Raw genomic sequence first — 20,312 nt, forward strand, 5'->3', positions numbered from 1 at the left:
CATCTCTCCTTCTTAATTAGCTACCACATCAGTATTTTTGTGAGGTATACATAATACTAACTATAATACTAGCACTAAGCTAATCTGTTTCCAGTTGGACGAGAGGATGCGGTAGAGTAGAGGACGGCGAAGGAGGATCACCTACGCACATGGAATCATCGGAGTGTCCCGCAAAGGCGCAAAAGCAGACTGTGCGTCGAGAGACTTAAACGGTGGACGTCTACTGCATAGTACAAGGGCTACACGAGCAACACAGCGCATAAGATCCCTTTTCCCCGTCCATCTCGGTTCTCTATCCAGCAGGCGGCCGCCACACAACTCTCCCCCGCTTCTCTTCCCCATCTCAACCCCAGCAGCTCTACAACGGTAGCCTTCGTCTTCCCGTCCAGGCCCAACTTCCTCCACTCGTCCTGCTAATTTGGATCTAGTCCCGTCCGCGGCAGACCCACCCTTCTGATGCTGATATCTACGAGGTATATACCCAAGAACCCTAAAGCCATTCTTTTCCCTCATATGTCAGTTGCTTTTGATCCAGGTGCCAGACCCCCAAATCGTATACTGTCTGCTACCGATTTTATGATGTATTCATAGATGAATGAACCTAATGGAATCGTTGCAGTTTGTAATGGCAGACATGGTTACAGAATTGGACAAGGCAGGGGCAGGGAAGGGAGAGAACTCCGCAAAATCGACAGAGATATACATTGTACCTGAAGATGATGGTTCTTCTCTACCAAATTTTCCTAGTGAAAAGGTATCACTTGAACATATCTGTCAAGTTTTTGTGTGCATTCACAAATACTGCTGGCCAACTCGTGCGACTGCTAGTTTATACTAGAATGTTATGTCACGTTGGCAATCTTTTTTTAATTGACGGCTTATTGGGATAATGGAATTTAAATGTACTTGGTAGACATCTTAAGTAAATAGTTCAGGACTACGTGACCTGGTGTTACCTATCGACATGGTTTTCCTTTCATTGTAGGTGACACCCATGTCTAATAGTGATGCACATAGAGCAACTTTGTGATCTTGTACCTGGTAGAGACTAGGGTTCTACCGGGTCTAGGGCGGAGATTGTAAGGGTGGAAGTGAGGGCGGAGAGGTTGGAGAGCTTGGCGCCGGCGGCTGGGCGCCGTCGCGGAGGAAGGAGGCGGCGGCTAGGGTTGTTGCGGCGGGGGCACAGGGGTCTCCCGTCTCCCTTCAGGAGACGAGACAGTATTGATACTGAATATTGTCCGATTAATCTCGAAGGGATACAAGTGTTTATATAGGAGGACGGCCTCCTCTAAACCCTAATTTACTTGGGCTAAGCCCCTAATTTACTTGGGCTAAGCCCATAACTAGCCACTAGTGGGCTTCCTGCGTGTATAGGTCAAACCGACCATAACATCTCTCCCCGCCTTCTCAAACAGCTCGTCCTCGAGCTGAACTTCGGAAACTGCTGGCGGAGATCTTCAAGCTTCTCCCTAGTCGCCTCGTCCTCTGGCATGCCTGTCCAATGCATCAAGACGTGCCAAACACCACGGCGCTGCCGGGCCTTCAACACGCGAGCCACACTCGCCGGGGCAGGCTCGAGACGCCCATCCGAAGTAGGTGGAAGAGCTGGTGGTGCGAAGGAGGGTCGCCCGGTAGGCCTTCGAGAGACCGACGTTGAAGACGTCGTGGAGGCGCGAGCCCGCAGGCAACTCGAGGCGGTAGGCGAGCTTGCCGATGCGCTCCGAGCACACGGAAAGGACCGGCGTAACGAGGGCCCAACTTGCGCCGGGAGCGCGGGTCCAAGGACCGGGTCGTCCGGTGAAGAAGGCGGAGCCGGACCCGGTCGTCCACCGCAAACTCCGCCTCGCGATGATGAGCATCATAGTACTTCCTAGCCAGCCGCCGAGCCCGAAGAAGTCGGCCGGCGCGCCTCGGCCCAGTATCTCGTCGCGGGTACGCGAGCAGGTCATCCGCCGTGTCGGTACGGGCCGTGCCGCACGCATAGGGAAGCATCGCCGGTGGTGGCCTCCCGTAGACCACCTCAAAGGGAGTAGTGTGCAGCGCGGAGTGGTAGGACGTGTTGTAGCGAGTACTCGGCCCACGCCGACCGGTCCACCCAAGCTCGTGGACGATCCCCGGTGATGCGGCCGCGGTACATGGCGATGATCTTGTTGACGACCTCTGACTGGCCGTCCGTCTGAGGATGAAACGCCGTGCTCATGCGGAGCTTCATGCCTGCCAACCCAAAGAGGTCCCTCCAGACGTGACCCGTGAACACAGGATCACGATCACTGACGATGGAGGACGGAAACCCATGAAGGCGAACGATGCCGTCGAAGAAGGCGCGTGCCACGGACGCCGCCGTATAGGGATGGCCGAGGGCGATGAAGTGCGCGTACTTGGAGAAACGGTCGACCACCGTGAGGATGACGGACTTGCCGCCAACCTTCGGCAGCCCCTCGATGAAGTCCATGGAGATGTCCGCCCACACTGGGACGGCACGTCCGGCGGTTGCGGTAAGCCCGCCGGACGGAGCGTTTCCGTCTTGTTCCGCCGGCATGTGACACACGCTCGCACCCGGTCTCGCACCGGGACGCCATCCCCGGAATGTAAAAATCGGCGCGGAGACGGTGCGGGGTCTTCCGGACGCCCTCGTGACTCGCGGAATGCGCCAAGGACAAGGCCCGGTGGCGCGAGTCTCCATGATCCGGCACAAAGATGCGGCGCCCATGGAGGAGTAGTCCCTCGTCCGAGCGCCATGGCGCGGCCAGCTCGCCGTCGGCCGGCGCCGGCGCAGCTGGCTGCGCATCCGCGGCCTCGGTAGTAGCGCGGCGAACCTCGTCGATGAAGGCGAAAGATGGCCCGGAGTGGATGCGGAGGGCCGCACCGACCGTGGGCGCGTCCGCGGCGTCGTCGATGTCGCGGCGGGACGAGGCGTCGGCGACCGTGTTGAGGCGGCCGGGGCGGTACTCGACGGTGAAGTCGAAGCCGAAGAGCTTGCCGATCCACCGATGCTGCGGCACCGTGGAGAGGCGCTGATCCGAGCAAGAACTTCGAGTCGTAGTGGTCCGTGCGCACACGGAATGTCCGGCCCCAAAGATACGCCCGCCGGTGGCGCACCGCTCGGACCAGCCCGATCAGCTCGCGCTCATATGCGGCGAGCTTGTGGTGGCGCGCGGCGAAAGGGCGGCCGAAGAAAGCGAGTGGCCCTCGCCTTGGCGAAGGACGGCGCCGAAGCCGATGCCGGAGGCGTCGCGATCCACCACAAACGGCTCGTCGAAGTCCGGCATCCGAAGAATGGGGCCCGTCGTGAGTGCCCGCCGCAGGCGGCGAAGGCCGTGGCCGCCTCCTCGTCCCGAGAGAAAGCGTCGCGGCGAGCGGTGCGCGTGAGAGGCGCGGCGATGAGGCCGAAGTCCCGGATGTACCGCCGGTAGTATCCCGCGAGGCCCAAAAATCCGCGAAGAGCTCGCGGCGACTGGGGCGTCGGCCAGGCGGCGACGGCGGCGACCTTGTCCGCGTCCATCGCGACACCGTCGGCGGAGATGACGTGGCCCAAGTACGCGACGGATGTCGTGCCAAACGAGCACTTCGAGCGCTTGAGATGAAGACGATGCGCTCGAAGCTCGTTGAAGATGATGGCCACGTGCTCTGCAGTGCTCCGCCCGAGGATGCGCCGTAGATCAAAATATCATCAAAGAAAACAAGCACAAAGCGTCGTAAGTAGGGGCTGAGCACGTCGTTCATCGGGGCCCGGAAGGTCGCCGCGCGTTGGAGAGGCCGAACGGCATCACCAAAAACTCGTAGTGGCCATGGTGAGTGCGGAACACCGTCTTGGCGATGTCGTCCGGTGCATGCGCACTCGATGATAGCCCGAGCGCAAGTCGAGCTTGGTGAAGAAGCGCGCGCCATGCGGCTCGTCCAGGAGCTCATCCACGACGGGGATGGGGAACTTGTCCTTGGACGTGACGATGTTGAGGGCGCGAAAGTCGATGCGAAGCGCCACGTGCCGTCGGTCTTGCGCACAAGGAGCACGGGGCGCAGAACGGCGACGTCGAAATCCGGATGATGCCCTGTGCTAGCATGACCGCCACCCGGCGCTCGAGCTCGTCCTTCCGCAGCCGGGGGTACCGGTACGGCCGCACGGCCGACGGGCGCCGTGTTCGGCAGCAGGTGTATGCGGTGGTCACGGGGCCGCGAGGGAGGAGGCCCCGCGGCTCGTCGAAGAGGTCGCCGTGCTCGCCGCAGTAAGTCGGCCGAGAGCGGGTGCGCCTCGTCGAGCGCGGCGGCCATCGAGTGGAGCTGCGGGGATGCGCCGGTGCTGCCCAAGCTCGTCCGAGTGAACACGGCGGCCGCCCTCGCGCCGGAAGATGAGGGACGAGCACGTCGAGATCCCAAAGGATGGGGCCTAAGGTGCTCGTGAAGTCGAGGCCGAGGATGAAGTCGTAGCAGCCCAAGTCGATGCCGACGCAGTCGATGGAGAATGGCTCGTCGCCTACGAGCACGGGAACTCGTCGCGCCACGCCACGGCACGTAAGACGGTCCCCGTTGGCGACGGTGACGCCGTACTTCTCCGATCCCGCCGGCCGGAGAGCGAGGCGGCGCATGGCGGTGTTGGATAGGAAGTTGTGCGTCGAGCCCGTGTCCACCAGCGCGGTGGAGACGCTCCCCATTGATCGTCACCGGGAGCGAGCATCGTCTTTGCCGTCTTGATGCCCGCCATAGCATGAAGAGAGACGACGAAGGCGGACGCGTCGACCGGCGCGTAGGTCGTGACACCGGCCTCAGTGACGGTGGCGGCCGCGAGCTCGGCGGTGAGAGCCTCCACGTCGGCGTCGTCGACGGTCTCCGTGTAGAAGAGGCGGGCGCACGTGTGGCCCGGCGCGTACTTCTCGTCGCAGCTTGAAGCACGGCCCTTGGCGGCGCCGCTCGAGTTGCTCCGCAGCCGTCGGCCGCTTGAAGGGGCGAGTCGGCGCAGGAGGGCCCGCGGGAGCGGCGGCCGGCGCGGGCGCGGCGGGCGGCGGGCGTCGGGGCGGGTCGGAGCGCGGGACGAGCGCCGCCACGTTGCGCGTAGACCCGCCGCATGGCGATGGCGCGCTGCTCGTAGGCTCGTGCGTAGTACATGGCCGTCTGCGCAGTCCGCGAGCTCGCGCATCTCGACGTCGACGCGGATGTAGTCGGGGAGGCCGCCGACGAAGAGATCGGCGCGCTGCCGCGTCGAGACGCCCGGGGCATGGCGCGCGAGCGCTCGAAAACGGTCGGCGAAGTCCTCGGACCGTGGCGGTGAAGGCGAGGCGTCCCGGCTCGGCGAGGCGGCTTCCGCGTAGGGTCGGCCCAAACCGCCGGAGGCACAGGTCGCGGAAGCGCTCCCGAGACGGCATCCCACCCTCGTCCCGCTCGAGGGCGTAGTACCAAGTCCGCGCGGCGCCCGTAGGTGATAGGAGGCGATCCACGTGCGGTCGGCGCCGAGCGTCCGCTGCCCCCGAAAGAACCGCTCACACCGGTTCCAGCCGGCTCGGGGATCGGTGGCGCCGTCGTAGGTGGCGAATTCCAGCTTGGTGAAGCGGGCGGCTGCCGTGCCGGAGGCGGGACCTCGGGGGCGCCTCCGGCGGCCCGGGTTGAAGGACGTGCTCGCGGCGAAGGGGGCCGCAAACCCGCCGAGACCGCCAAAGGGGTGGGCGGGCTGCTGAACCGTCGTCCGCGCCGCAGTCTGAGTGTAGACGGGCGACGCGTCGATCCATGTGGGAATTGGCGAAGGCGATGGCGGCCACCACGCGGGGCGACCGTTGTTGGCGGCGGAGGCGGGCGGTGGGGGCGGCGGCAGAACGGTGGCCGGTGGGGGCGGCGGCGGAACGGCGGCCGGCGGGGGCGGCGGGTGCTGGCCGGCCTTGATCTCCGCGAGCTCGAAACGGATGGCGCGGAGACCGCCGGCGAGGTCCGCCAAAGTAGCGGGCAGGAGGTCGAGGCCCGTGGGGGCGGCGGCGGCCTCGGTCTCCGTTGGAGGCGGCGGCGGCTCCTCGCAGGTGCGTGGGCGCCGGTCATGGCGGCGGCGGTGGCGGTGGTGGTGTTGGTGGCGGCGGCGGACGTGGCGGCGATGGGGTCGACGGGGGCTGTTGGAGCCCATGAGACCTAGGCAATCTGATACCAAAGTGGTAGAGACTAGGGTTCTACCGGGTCTAGGGCGGAGATTGTAAGGGTGGAAGTGAGGGCGGAGAGGTTGGAGAGCTCGGCGCCGGCGGCTGGGCGCCGTCGCGGAGGAAGGAGGCGGCGGCTAGGGTTGTTGCGGCGGGGGCACAGGGGTCTCCCGTCTCCCTTCAGGAAACGAGACAGTATTGATACTGAATATTGTCTGATTAATCTCGAAGGGATACAAGTGTTTATATAGGAGGACGGCCTCCTCTAAACCCTAATTTACTTGGGCTAAGCCCCTAATTTACTTGGGCTAAGCCCATAACTAGCCACTAGTGGGCTTCCTGCGTGTATAGGTCAAACCGACCATAACAGTACCACTGTGGACATAGTGTCCAGTAGGCACCAAGTATTCAGTTTGTGTGGGTGTACGTGCATGTGGGCGTTGTTCGTGTCCGTCCGCGGGTAACATTTGTGCCTAAAAATTTAGGCAGAAATAAACCTAGGCTTGCTTGTCCTGCAACTAAATGAAACCACAACACCATGTTTTCCGAATTACACACTGATTTTTCAGATAATAACTAACCACTGGATGACGTGGCCTGTCAACATACTAATTAGGTCTTCTGTCAATGTTATGTATTTTTGTGTTATTTGAGTTTTTCTTAATGTCCAGAGCAATTTGGCTAGCAGAAATTTAAATGTACTTGGTATATGGCATTTTTCTTTGTGTTGTTTGACTGGAGGAACGATTTCTGACTGATAATCATTAGTACATGTATGTTCATATATGTCACTTTTCTATTTCACGAGTCGTCCCATCATACCACATTGAAACAAATTATTACCTAATGATTTTTATGTAGTTTGAGTTGGAAAAAGAATTCATGTCGTGAACTATTAGTGTATCACTCTTTGTATTGTTTGACTGTACGAAAGAATTCTGACTGTGAATAATTAGTATGGTGTACATTAATGTATGGCATTTTTCTGTTTCATGTGCCGTCCCATCATTTGGCGTTTATACAAATTGTTAATACCTAACACAGGAACCTGTTGGCCAACAATCAATGATAGAAGGAAGACTAAAACCAGCTGGTAATAATTATCAGGTCCGCCAAGCAAGGAAATATGATTTATGTCACACATAGATATCTGAATATGGCATTGCATGGCGCTTACCATAAGTTGTTCATTGTCATGCAGGAACTATCTTCTGATAGAACTGAAAAGAGTACAGAAAAACTACTGGCAGATGAATGGGATAAACAAACCAACTCAGTCGACCATCCACTGGTACTGCAGCAAGCTGAAGAACAAAACCAGTTGCATGATAATGTGGAAAGCCATGAAATGGTAAGCAACAATACCAGCAGTGGAACTGATTCAGACAGCAGCTCAGGGAGTGACTCAGATAGTGAAAACAGAAAATACTTTTATCCTAAAATTGAGCTATTGGAGACTGCAAAACAACCAGAGCCTGGAATGAAATTTCAAACCCTTGAAGATGCGTACGGATTCTATAGTACATATGCTCTCCTAAATGGGTTTGAGGCAAAGCGTGGTACAAATTATATGAGAAAGAAGTTTAACCTCGTATGCAACAGGAATGGTAAACCGAGGGCAACTGATGACCTGATCAGAAAGCGGAAGAGAAAATCTATACAGAAGACAAATTGCCAAGCAAAGGTGATAGTGAAGCTCATTAAGGGGGGCCAATGGGAGTTCATAACAGTTCGTAATGAGCACAACCATCCGCTATGTCCAAGCGCTTCCCTGACAAAATTCTTCTTGAGCCACAAACACATATCAGCTGAAGAAAAGTCATTTCTAAAAATTCTGCAACGAACTAGGATACCTCCCACTAAAGTGATGAAGATTTTTAAGAGAATGAGAGGCAGTTCTGGAAACATACCATTCAAGAAAACAGATCCAGTCAATTCACTTTGTGCGGAACAACATAGAAAGGAAAACTCAGATGTTGAAAGGACGTTAATGTACTTGAAAGAACTGGAGCTTCGGAATCCGGGTTTTTGCTACACGAAGCAAACAGATGGAGACAACATAGTTCGGAGTATTCTCTGGACTGATGGAAGATCGAGGATGGATTATGAGATTTTCGGAGATTTCTTATCGTTTGATACTACCTATACCACAGAATGGCATAATATGTCATTTGCTCCAATTATTGGAATAGATAACCACGGGAGAACCCTCTTGTTTGGATGCACCTTGTTACATAACGAGAATGCTGAAAGTTACAAATGGATGTTCCGAACACTGTTGCATGTGATGGGAGGAAAAATGCCAGGATCAATTATAACAAACCAGGATGAAGCTTTGGCAAAAGCAATTGCAGAAGTCATGCCACAAGTAAGGCACAGGATTTACAAATGGGATGTAATAGGGAAAGCACAGGAAAGGATAGCAGCCTTCATAGCAGAAAGAGGCAACCTAAAAGCAGAGTTGGATAGCTTGGTTGACAACTCACTGACAGAAACAGAATTCGAAGAAGGGTGGGGTGCACTCATCGAGAGATACCATGCAAGTGAAAACGAGTACCTACAACTCATGTGGCAAACGAGGAAAAAATGGGTGCCTGTTTATTTCAGACAAGATTTCTATCCATTCGTTGAATCACATGGACATTGTGAAGGGATGAACTTATTATTCAAAGACTACGCGCTTCCTAACGACAGAATAGAGAAGTTCATTGAAAGATATGAGGAGATACAAAAGAAGATACTAAGAACGGCTGACGAAGATAGACTGCAAACGGGAACTGTACCTTCATGCTTCTCATTGCAGCCAATCGAAAAGCATGCGGCTAATATTTACACAAGGCCAATATTTCTGAAAGTGCAGAGAGAACTTCTTCATTCTACTGCATTTAACGTGCAAGAGGTACAAAGAGGGGCTGCTTACCGCCTGGACAAGGTTTTCAACTACGAGAATCCAGAGTTTGATAGAAATAGCTTTGAAGTGATGGTTGAATCTGGCACCAAGGCATTCAAATGCCCGTGTGCAAAGTTTACCAGGGACGGGATACTGTGCTGCCACATATTCCGACTTTTCACACAGTTTGGAATCAATGAAATACCAGGGCAGTACATAGTGCCCAGATGGACCTACAAATTCAAAGAAGAGAAGGAAAAGCAGTACAAGGAAAAATGCTTACTGAAGACGGACAATACAGCGAGATATGCAACGTTTATGAGTAAAATGGCCGACCTTGGCAAAAAAGTATGCAGCGATGACACAAAATACAATGCATTCATGCTTGAATTGGATAAGATTCAAGAGAACTTTGCAATGGAAGAAGGTGAAAATCCTGAAAATAATGTCAGTTAGACATCAGGTGTCGTGGAGAAGAGCAGGCAATAGAACCATCGGCATCAGCTACAGGGCAGTGTCCCCCATGTATATTGCGGCGCAGCTGAAGCTGTGTCTGGCATGCATGAATCAGGATTTGCAGCAGCAATGGTCCCTAGAGAACTAGGAGAATACCCATATGTCCAGGATGAAGTAGTATTGAGATGATGTTTATTTAGTTTATCTAATAAGATAGAGATAAGAGTCCAGAAGAACTAGATAGCATGCATGTTGTCTGTGAGATAAACGCTTGTGAGCTATATTTGGTGAATCTGTTTGACCCTGCAGTTCATGTGATTTTTGTGCAGTTTGTGCTAAATGCACTGTGGCCTAATTGCAACAAGTCTGATATAACTTCTGATCCAACATTTTCACAATTGTCTTGTACAACCTTTTCTTCGCATGTTCTTCTTTCTCGCTGAACTTCTTAATGGTCTACTCTATTGGCCTAATGAGCATTGAGTTTTTTTCTTTGAACTTCTTTATGGTTTCCGCTAGTTGACACGGCGTTTTGGCTCATAGGTGGATCTACACCTATTAGTGAAGATACATTTTAAATGTATTTTAAAATGTTAAAAGATTTGAAATAAAATCCCTAAGTGTGCATCTAGATATCCTATGTTCGCTCACAAAAGTTTTGCATGAAAAAACATTTGGTGTGGCATATTAAAAAACACAAATAAATGTCTTGTGAATAACTTTTTTAAAGCACCATAAATTATCTTTTTCGCGCAAGCCACAAAATATAATAATTTTTTGCGATACTGTGTGTGTGCAGGCATATAATGTATGGAAGTACACCCCAAATATTTTTTCAATTATAATTTAAAATAGTACTCTACGAGGCAAAATGGATTTCCGCTAGTCTATTGCTTGTAACTTCGCTTATAATATCCATCTTTTGAACTAGATATACAGTACAGTACTTTGGATCGAATCCATTGTGGGTTTGGTAAGTGCGACTCTGTGGAAACTTTTATAGTGCAACAGGCGAATAATCTCACTTGCCAGGTTAGCTGCCACGGTGGCACTCAGGAGCACAAGGCAAGATACCCAAGATGACAAGGAGGGAACACTCTGCACCCATTGAGTTAAGTGGTGGACGTTTGCTCCATAGCACAAGCTTTACAGGATCAACACAGCACAAACGCAAGGGTTACAGGAGCAAAGCGGCGCATGAGATCCCCTTGTCAACCTCTCCTCCTGCCGCATCTCGCTTCTCTATCCAGCAGGCGGCCGCCGCAGCGCTCCTCCCTCCCCATCTCAACACACTCCAACGGTAGTTTTCTCTCGCCGTCCAGACCCAGACCCAAACCCTCCTTTCCTCGCCAATCCCTCTCCTATCGTATCGTCTTGGGGATTCGGATCCAGTCCCCTCTGCGGCGTGGCGGCCGGTATTGACGAGCAAGCGGCTATCTACAAGGTATACACAAAAACACCTTGATTTTACCCTTTCTTCTATACCGTAATTTCTTTGATCGAGGTGCCAAACCCCCAAAATGAGAAATAGCGAGCTTCATAGATGAAATGAACTTGATGGAATGGTTGCAGTTTGTCATGACAGGAATGGTTGCAGAGTTGGACAAGCCAGGAGCAGATACATCAAATGAATCCGCAAAGAAGAGAGGGATACACATTGTAGACGGCGATGAAGGTTCCCCTGTACCAGAGTCGGTTAGCAAAAAGGTATCACCTGAACATGTCTATATAGTTTTCTGTGCATTCGTCAGTTAAAAAAAACACTAGTTTATGGAATGCTAAATCCCCTGATTTATGTGTATCATATATTTTTTTATTTAGTGGCTTAACGGATAACATGAATTTAAATGTATTCTGTAGGTATTTTAAGTGAATAGTTCAGGAACAGTACTGCTATGCTTGTTGGTATACTTATATTCACGGGGGTTTCCTTTCGATATTGGACAACACTCAAGCCTCACAGCAATGCCCTAGTTTCCAGTGGGCGCCTTGACAGTTGACTCCTAGTCTTATACCTGTGTTGTTTCTGTCCGTATGTGAGCTGAAAAACTAGGCAGAAATAAATCTTGGCTTGGTTGTGCTGCAACTGTAGTAAATGGCAACACTAAGTTTGCACTGATTTCACGAATAATAACTAACAACTGAATCATGTGTCCGTGACGCAGTAGTTAGTTCTCGCATCGTGACTGCTATGCATTTTGTGTCGTTTGGTTTGGGGAAAATTATGACAGAGAACAATTTGTTTGTATAGTTTATTATATGTCAGTTTTCTATTCGAGAAATCATTCTATCATACAGCAGTGAAACAAATTAATTTGAACTCATGTATCCGACAGAAGAAGTCTCAGTCTCAGTTAATCACAAGTCTTATATCTGGTTTTAAACCTACTTCCCTTTTTCTAATGTTTGTTAATCACAAGTCCTATAACTGGTCCCACCAGATAGACCTTCATATATTTTTCTTTTTTATCGAATTAATGTGGGATTTTCTACTGAGACTACAAGTGACATAGATATAAAGTAGATAAATAAAGTATCTTTTGCCAGTATCATGATTACATGGTATATTTCACATAATTTTATTGCAGGCCAGTAAAAATACTGTGAAAACAATGATGCCTGCAAGTGAGTTGAGTAAGGTACTTAAGCAACAACTTAACCATTTTCCTCAATGGCTTAATGCCTTCTATTAATAATACCTTATACAGGAACCTGTTGGAAAACAATCAATGGAAGAAGGAAGACCACCATCAGCTGATGATAATTATCAGGTTTGCAAACCAAACAAAACATAATTTATGCAACTTAAGTATGGACATTCGAATACGACATTCCACAGTAGCTTATTATTGTTGTGCAGGAAGATATTATTGAAAAGAACACAGATGGACTATTAGCAGATGAAGTGTATAAGGAAACCAATTCAGTCGTCCATTCACTGCAGCAAGCTGAAGAACAAAACCACCTGCATGATAATGTGGAAAACATTGAAAAGGCAAGCAATAATACAAGTGAAAGTGATTCAGACAGCAGCTCAGGAGGCGACTCAGATAGTGGACTAGGAAAATACTTTTATCCTAAATTTGAGGAATTGGAGACTGCAAGAAAACCAGAACCTGGAATGAAATTCCAAACCCTCGAAGATGCACACGGATTCTATAATACATATGCTCTCCTAAATGGCTTTGTGGCAAAGCGAGGTTCAAATTACAAGAGAAAGAAGTATCACCTAGACTGCAACAGGAGTGGCAAACCAACACTGACTCAGGACCCTAACAAGAAGCGGAAAAGAAATGCTTTTGAGAAGACAAATTGCCAAGCAAAGGTGATAGTGAAGCTCACTAAGGGACAATGGGAGTTCACAACAGTTCGGAATGAGCACAACCATCCATTATGTTCAAACCCTTCTCTCACGAACTTCTTCTTGAGCCACAAAAACATGCCAATTGAAGAAAAATCGTTTCTAAAAGTTCTGCAGCAAAGTAGGATACCTCCCAACAAAGTTATGAAGATTTTTAGGAGAATGAGAAGCAGTTTTGGAAACATACCATTCAAGAAGAAAGATGCTACCAGTTTACAGATTGATGAACAACATAGAACCGAAAACTCAGATGTTCAAAAAGCGCTGAAGCTCTTCAAAGAACTGGAGCTGCGGAACCCATGTTTTTTCTACACGAAGCAAACAGATAAAGACGGCATTGTCTGCAGTATTTTCTGGACAGACACAAGGTCAAGGATGGATTATGAAATTTTTGGAGATTTCGTGTCTGTTGATACTACTTATACCACAAATAGGCATAATTTGCCCTTTGCTACCATTGTTGGAATAAATAACCACGGGAGGACCCTCTTGTTAGGATGCGCCCTACTACATGATAGGAAAGCTGAAACCTTGAAGTGGATGTTCCAAACGCTTTTGGAAGTGATGGGAGGAAAAATACCAGGATCAGTCGTAACAAGCCAAGATGAAGCTATGGCAAAAGCAATTGTAGAGATCATGCCACAAGTGAGGCACATGTTTTGCAAATGGGATGTAATGGGGAAAGCACATGAAAGGATAGCAGCCTTCATGGCAGCAAGGGGTAACATAAAAGCAGAGCTGCATAGCTTAGTTGACAACTCACTTACAGAAACAGAATTTGAAGAAGGATGGATTTCACTTATGCAGAGATACAATGCAAGTGAAAACGAGTACCTACAGTTCATGTGGCGAATAAGAAAAATCTGGGTCCCTGTTTATTTCAGACATGATTTCTATCCATTTGTCCAGTCACTCGGATGTGGCGAAGGTACAAATTTGTTATTCAAAGACTCCGTGCTTCCAAAGGACAGCATAGAGAAGTTCATCGAAAGATATGAGGAGATACAAAAGAAGACGATACAAACCGATGACGAAGATAGACAGCAAGCAGGAACTGTACCTTCATGCTTCTCATTGCAGCCAATAGAAAAGCATGCATCTAATATTTACACAAGGCAAATATTCCTGAAAGTACAGAGGGAACTACTCCATTCTACTGCATTCAACGTGCAGGAGGTACAAAGGGGGGCTGTGTACCGACTGGAGAAGGTTTTCAACTACCAGAACCCAGAGTTTGATAGAAAATATTTTGAAGTGCTAGTTGAACCTGGCAGCAGTGCGTTCATATGCCAATGTGCAAAGTTTGCCAGAGATGGAATACTGTGCTGCCACATATTCAGGCTCTTCACACAGTTTGGAATCAATGAAATACCAGGGCAATACATAGTTCCCAGATGGACTGATAAATTCAAAGAAGAGAAGGGAAAGCAGTACAGGCAAAAATGCTTGGAGAAGACAGACAGTACAACAAGATATGCCATGTTAATGAGTAAAATGGCTGACCTCGGCAAGAAAATATGTGGTGATGACGCAAAATGCAACACATTTATGCTAGAGTTTGACAGTATTCAAGAAAGGTTGTTAATGTCCCAAGGAGAATGCTCACAACAGTGACAGTTAAACATCACGTCTTCTGGACTAGGGCTCAGGCAACAGGAGCATTTATCTAACTTTGTCCATGTCCAGGTGAATGCTCTTGTCCAGGATGAAGGATAATAGTAGTTAGCATGGTTTAGTTTATTTAAGTAATTTAGAGATGAGAGTAGAGAAGAACTGTAAAGTCAAGGTGGAGATATAGTTTCGAGAGTTTATTCATGCCAGTAGATCATGTGATAGATCTGGCAGCACTGTGGGAAATGCTCACGAGGCTGAAATAATCCCTAATCGTTGTTTCTCGTTTTGTTTGACCTTCAGTTAGCATGTCTGTCTTTTAGCTTGCCGCTCAGCCTTGATGAACATTCAAATTGATGCCGCAGTCAGCTTAGTTTGATTTGACCAGTAATATGTGAGACATGTGTCTTAAAAACGACACCGCTGAAAAATTTCAAATAGGAATACAACTGTATAATTCTTTGTTGCACATAATGTACGTTTGGTCAAAATTAAATCTCAATATCTGTACGCGCCTTGTAAAAATGACAAAGAGTTTATGCATTTTTTTTAGATGAATGAGTTTATGCATTTTGATACTGTGAAAGTGGGAGAAAAGATTAGAACGAGCTATTGGTAGAGCTTATGAGACCATAAATTATACTACCTCCGATTCATAATAAGTGCCGTGAACTCGTGATTTAGTTTAAATTTGAACGAAACCAGGACACTTATTATGGATCGGAGGAAGTAAATTTGATCAAATTCTGCATCTGCAAATACAGTCTACATATGAAAATGGAAGCTTTCGGGCACAAATTCTGTTAGTGTTAGTCGAATAACATCTTGCAACAGATTGGAAGATAGGGGTTCATTAGAAATGCACAAATGATACTCAAGATCTCTTATATGCGACATGAACATATGCACCAACACAATAATGTCCTTCATTATCTTCATCACACAGAAAAGAACATACAACCTTGCACGTTATTACAAATAATCCCCAAAACAAATGAGTTGACCATGGGATCAAAATTAAGTACTCCTTCAATGTGACCAAAACCAGAATCCAGAAAATGAGGGGGCAATGGAATAAATCCGCCGGCCTCGCACAGGAGCGTGGTTGGAGATGAACAAACGATCGATCAGTTGAACCTGCTGCAGACCTTGCGAACCTCTCCCTGCGTGCCGGTGAGCACGTTGATCTCGCTGAGCTTGATGAGCGCCTGTGGGAAGAGCCAGGAGAAGTGGTCTGTGTTGGCGAGCCTGTCGACGTGCCACTTGGTGGAGGAGCCGTTGGCGTAGAGGTTCTGATCGACGGAGAGCACGCCATGACGTCCCTGCAGTCTCTTGTAGTAGCTGTTGTCAATCCTAGAGACGCTGGACTGGGTGTCCAGGTACAGGATGTTGTTGTCCGACGAGGCTGTGTTGGGGCACACATACTTCTTGTACACGGCGACATCGTCCGAGTGCAAGCTCGGGTCCGTCGCGCCGGTCTTGCCGCCGTAGCTGTAAAGACGTGTCTTCTTGATCTTGCTGCAGTGCGTTACGCCCACCGTGTGCGCGCCTAGCAGAACCACCATGTCCAACTGGGTGAGTCCGAGACCGGCGAAGTAAGAGGTTGCCTGCGCGGCCGTATCCTCTTCACTTGGAAGCTTCACGTCGGCGGCACTGGACCGCCGTCTGTCCCTCCGCCCGGTGCGCACAGAGTACCTTTGCACACCAGCCAGAGCGGCGGCGTCCCTTGTGGCGAGGATCTCAATGTCGGAGCAAGACACGACGCCGGGACACCGCTTCTCGAGCTCCGTCTTGATAGTCGCGATTAAGTCGTAGCCCTTCACGCTCAGGTTCGGCGTTGCCGTCTTCTCGGACCCGGGACCGTCGATCAAAAGCCCGCCGTCGCAGCCCTACATCATACATACAGGTAATTTATATTCGTATACCTATGCATGGAGCAGAAGATCAATGGCGCATGCATAAGCAATTGTATCACGTACATTGATGGCGCATTCGTGGAACTGCAAGCGCAGGAGCTGGGCAACGATTGCGGCGTCACGGCCGACGCGGGTCTTGACGAGACCCTGCACGATTGTCTCCACGTCATTGGCGCCACACTTGCCCATGTAGAACCCATTCTTCAGCTGCGCGAGGCCGCCGGTGGCCAGCCCCAGCACAGAGATCGCCACCACTAGCAACACCGCCCTCGTCTGCGCTGCTAGGGCCATTTCGCTGCGCCTACCTTGCTCTTGGAATGGCTGCTTTGGCTATGGAGGGTGTGAGAAGCTAATTGCGCATGCCTACTATACTTATAGTTGCTTAATGAGGAGATGGCATGGTCAGGCACTCATGCTAGCTATCTTGTAGAATTTTGTCTGGTCATGGAGAGCACGTATACACCGGCCTGGATCGTTTTCTTTGTTATTATGTAGCTGTGACTGACATAGTATGAGTATTCATCGGTGTTTTTCTAGTTTTCCATCCATGTCAAGAAGTCAAGGTCTTTCCTAAACAAACAACTTGCCTCTCTCAAAGTTGACAAACATTTTTTTTTTAGAATACATCCTAGAAGACGTATTAATCATATAGAAGAAATGCCAAGACGGCTACAACTTCACTCGGCCAACACGATGCAACGCTGGGTGGGAAACAACACACCAATAAAAACCTGACGATAAACGATCGTCTTGCCCAGCTTCCAACGACTAATGGCGAAAAGGAGCAAATGATTTGAGGACCACGTCACAAACCAAGAACAAAGCTTTAATATAGGAGAGGAATTTTAGTTGTCAGCTATCTTCGGAGTTACTTACTGTCTGCTTGCTGTTGCAGCTATGGAGGAGGCTGTTGTGCGGGTTGGACACATCTGGGATCGACTTGTTCATTGACAGATTGCTTTGTTTATGTATCTTTGGCTTTTGCAGGTACTTTTGTCAATTTTTGTTCTACTATTTTATAATATTATTGTGCCAGCGGCGTATGTACTACTAGTTCATTATAATTAAGATGCTTCCAATTGACCTGTGCGCTTCTTGTATAAAATGACGCATAAAGTCTGTTCACTAAAGAAAAGAAATACATAGACGAAACATTTATTTCTTTCTCACATTCTCACACACCACAAGCTTTCTGGGCTATATTTTTGAATTTTCATTGTGGCGGTATAGCTAGCTAGCAGATAGATGGTGCGGTTCAATTTTTTCTACTACGTACTTTCTCCTTCTCATTAAATCTGTCCATCTAAATACATCCAGATTTTGATAAATGTAAGACAAGTTTCATGAAGAGAGAGTATTATACTGAAAATGTATATTAGGGTGAAGAAATGGGCTCCATATCGTAGAATGCACTCCTAGATTTGTTATGCATTGGTCGTAGAAGAGAAGAACATTGGTTCTGCATTAGTGGGTTTGCACTAACCAACATGGTTGACCCTTACGGACAGACTGTTAACCGCTTTATTGATGCCAACACAGGTGGGTAGTATCTTCCATGTTCTCTTCCATTTAATTTCTTTCTAGGTTTGACTATTTAGTTATTAGACCTGCTGTCCTTTTTTTTGAAAAATAAAAAAGTAAAGTATTTTTTTATAAAATATGGAGACACAAAAACAATACAGAGAAAAAATAAAATATAAGGAGAAAAGATAAAAACAGTAGAAAAAGAATTCTCACAAAAAAAGAAACAAAAAGGGTAAATGGAAAAATTAAATTAAATTTTATTGGGCATGGCCAAGAAGCGATGTTACCAGTGTGTAACTCACTTGGGAACCGCAAAATTCATCATGCATGATATTGCAACACAATATGTTATTGGACACTAGCATAATATGTGTTTTTGGTAAATATAGTGTTGCCACCCGGTGGCAATGCCCTCACCTGGTTGTAGTCCGATCCATCATTTAGATTCGATCTGGATGCAAATCAATCATCGCCTCTGAAGCTTAATACCTGCAAAACATCTGCCCGGACTGCACCCTACGACAGTGTTAACCCCTGGCAGGCGGGAAAAGAGTGGCAGGTTATCCAGAGGGTGGACCGCTTATTCAAAGTCGATGCGATGATGTCCGCGCCAGTGAACAACCATATCTTGTGTTAAGTTTGTATCATGCATGAGTCATGGAGCGAGAGAATCAAGTGCAGAGAGAGCAAGCCATCGGGTGCATGTAATCAAGTGCAGGTAGGAAATTAAGTGTGCATGGCGTACTCTCTCTACCTATCACATGCTCTGCTCGCAGCCAACCATTTGCCTCTCACTTCTAATTCTAATTTGAGTGTGCATGTAACTAAGTTCTCCACGACATGGAGCGGTGGTTTGGCACATGGAACCGTATGCTTCTTTTATTTTGAAATATATATTACATATATTTTTAAAGTTCTAAAAATTAAAACGAAAAATTTGCACGTACATCTTCATGTGCTACGTGCTCACAAAGTCGTTCCATGAAAGATCGACTTATCGTGTGGTGTGTGTAAAAAGGTCAAAATTGAATGCTAAAAATAAGGCTTTTCAGAAGATAATTTTTCTCTTTTTTACATATATCACAAAAATATTGGTTCTCGTGAAACTTGACTAGCACACATATATTGTGGAGATATACATGTAGAATTTTTTGTTAAAAGTTTTCGATATTTCGAAATATAATTTTTGGGTAGAGAAAGCATACGCACCCGCGAGTCGAATTGAATTTCCGTCCACGAGGGAGTGGTGGTTTGGCACATGGGACCATATGCTCCATTTTTTTTGAAATGTATGTTACACATATTTTAAAATTTAAAAAATTGAAACAAAAAATTCACACGTACATCTTCACGTGCTACGTGCTGAAAAATGGACTTGTCCCGTGGCGTGTGTAAAAGAATATCAATGATAAAAATAAGGTATTTCGGAAGATAATTTTTTTCTCTTTTTTACATATATCACAAAAATATTTGTTCCTCGCAAAACTTGACTAGCAAACGTATATTATGAAAATGTACATGTAGATTTTTTTTGTCAAAATAAGGCATGCAAGGAGGTATTGTTGGCATCGCAGATGTGGAGGCAGGAAATGATCTCCTCCTGAATCACCGACGGCTGCTGGAGTCGCCATGTCTGATGAGTTGAAGTGACGAACTTGAGATTCCATGTTGTGAAACCTCTCTCGCTTCCTGATTGCCTCTATTTTTCTATTTTAATTCATTTCCTGCACCGTGAATTATCTCCCACGGAGATTATGCACCATGAATGCCTCCATCGTCGGCGAGGTCAGAGACCAGTTCTACGTGCTCAACTGTCATTTTGTTAACTCCAGCAGCGGTGATGGACATGCATGGCCCTGCGTATTTTGTATGGAGCGATGTCGCCTCTACTGTAAGCGACTGCATCATGCACCAAAGTAGGCGGGTGCCGCGAGCAGGTGCTACCAAGGCCCTCGAGTACCTTTTTTTTTGCGGGTAAAAATAGACATTTATTATGAAGTAGGAATTACAGATAGCTCAAGCTGAAGCTCATGAATGACAACATCAGGGCCTGAACCGGGCCAAACGATAGTTCTCTTCTCTGCCCTCGCAAGATTTGCGAGACAATGACTAATCCTAACCTCTGAACGGTCTACTTTTACGAACTTACACACTCTATCTTGATTAGATAAAAACCTAATATCAGAAATGATGTTTAGAAACGGTGAACGGTCTAGTGATTTTTCTGAAGCAACACGAATGACCTGGAAGCAATCCGACTCCACTATGACAGGTAAGCAAGCTGGTACTGTAGGCTGCAAGTGTCAACATAAAAATGTAAGTACAGCAACGCAACACACAACCAATGAATTGCTCGTTTTATTTAATATTGGTACGCCTGTCATGGATTGCTTTGCCTGGATATAAGTGAGGCTCATCACTGTACCACAATGGGAAAGGTGTAG

The 20,312-nt window shown here is 48.3% G+C and overlaps 3 protein-coding genes across 6 annotated transcripts; 2 read left to right on the plus strand and 1 right to left on the minus strand.

The window, feature by feature from the left end:
- Nucleotides 1-258: 258 nt before the first annotated feature.
- On the plus strand, nucleotides 259-9,891 carry LOC124692239 (protein FAR1-RELATED SEQUENCE 5-like). 3 transcript variants are annotated; one of them, XM_047225560.1, is made up of 4 exons: nucleotides 259-473; nucleotides 620-754; nucleotides 7,155-7,217; nucleotides 7,312-9,891. In XM_047225560.1, the coding sequence occupies exons 2-4, from the start codon at nucleotides 626-628 to the stop codon at nucleotides 9,454-9,456; spliced, it is 2,337 nt and encodes a 778-aa protein (XP_047081516.1). In that variant the 5' UTR covers nucleotides 259-473; nucleotides 620-625; the 3' UTR covers nucleotides 9,457-9,891. The 3 variants fall into 3 exon arrangements, with proteins under 3 accessions (XP_047081516.1, XP_047081517.1, XP_047081518.1); XM_047225562.1 differs by having other exon boundaries at nucleotides 260-473; nucleotides 7,155-7,203; XM_047225561.1 differs by lacking the exon at nucleotides 7,155-7,217.
- Nucleotides 9,892-10,646: 755 nt separating this feature from the next.
- LOC124692240 (protein FAR1-RELATED SEQUENCE 5-like) lies at nucleotides 10,647-14,753 on the plus strand. 2 transcript variants are annotated; one of them, XM_047225563.1, is made up of 5 exons: nucleotides 10,647-10,900; nucleotides 11,029-11,163; nucleotides 12,045-12,095; nucleotides 12,165-12,227; nucleotides 12,317-14,753. In XM_047225563.1, the coding sequence occupies exons 2-5, from the start codon at nucleotides 11,035-11,037 to the stop codon at nucleotides 14,429-14,431; spliced, it is 2,358 nt and encodes a 785-aa protein (XP_047081519.1). In that variant the 5' UTR covers nucleotides 10,647-10,900; nucleotides 11,029-11,034; the 3' UTR covers nucleotides 14,432-14,753. The 2 variants fall into 2 exon arrangements, with proteins under 2 accessions (XP_047081519.1, XP_047081520.1); XM_047225564.1 differs by having other exon boundaries at nucleotides 11,042-11,163.
- An 802-nt stretch (nucleotides 14,754-15,555) lies between these two features.
- LOC124690034 (peroxidase 57-like) lies at nucleotides 15,556-16,635 on the minus strand. Its single transcript, XM_047223477.1, has 2 exons — nucleotides 16,408-16,635; nucleotides 15,556-16,317 (listed from the first exon to the last, which is right to left on the minus strand). Exons 1-2 carry the CDS (start codon nucleotides 16,633-16,635, stop codon nucleotides 15,556-15,558), a joined length of 990 nt encoding a protein of 329 aa, XP_047079433.1.
- Nucleotides 16,636-20,312: the final 3,677 nt, after the last annotated feature.

The sequence above is a fragment of the Lolium rigidum genome, chromosome 2 (genome assembly GCF_022539505.1).
Source record: "Lolium rigidum isolate FL_2022 chromosome 2, APGP_CSIRO_Lrig_0.1, whole genome shotgun sequence".
In the NCBI taxonomy this organism is placed as follows: Eukaryota; Viridiplantae; Streptophyta; class Magnoliopsida; order Poales; family Poaceae; genus Lolium; species Lolium rigidum.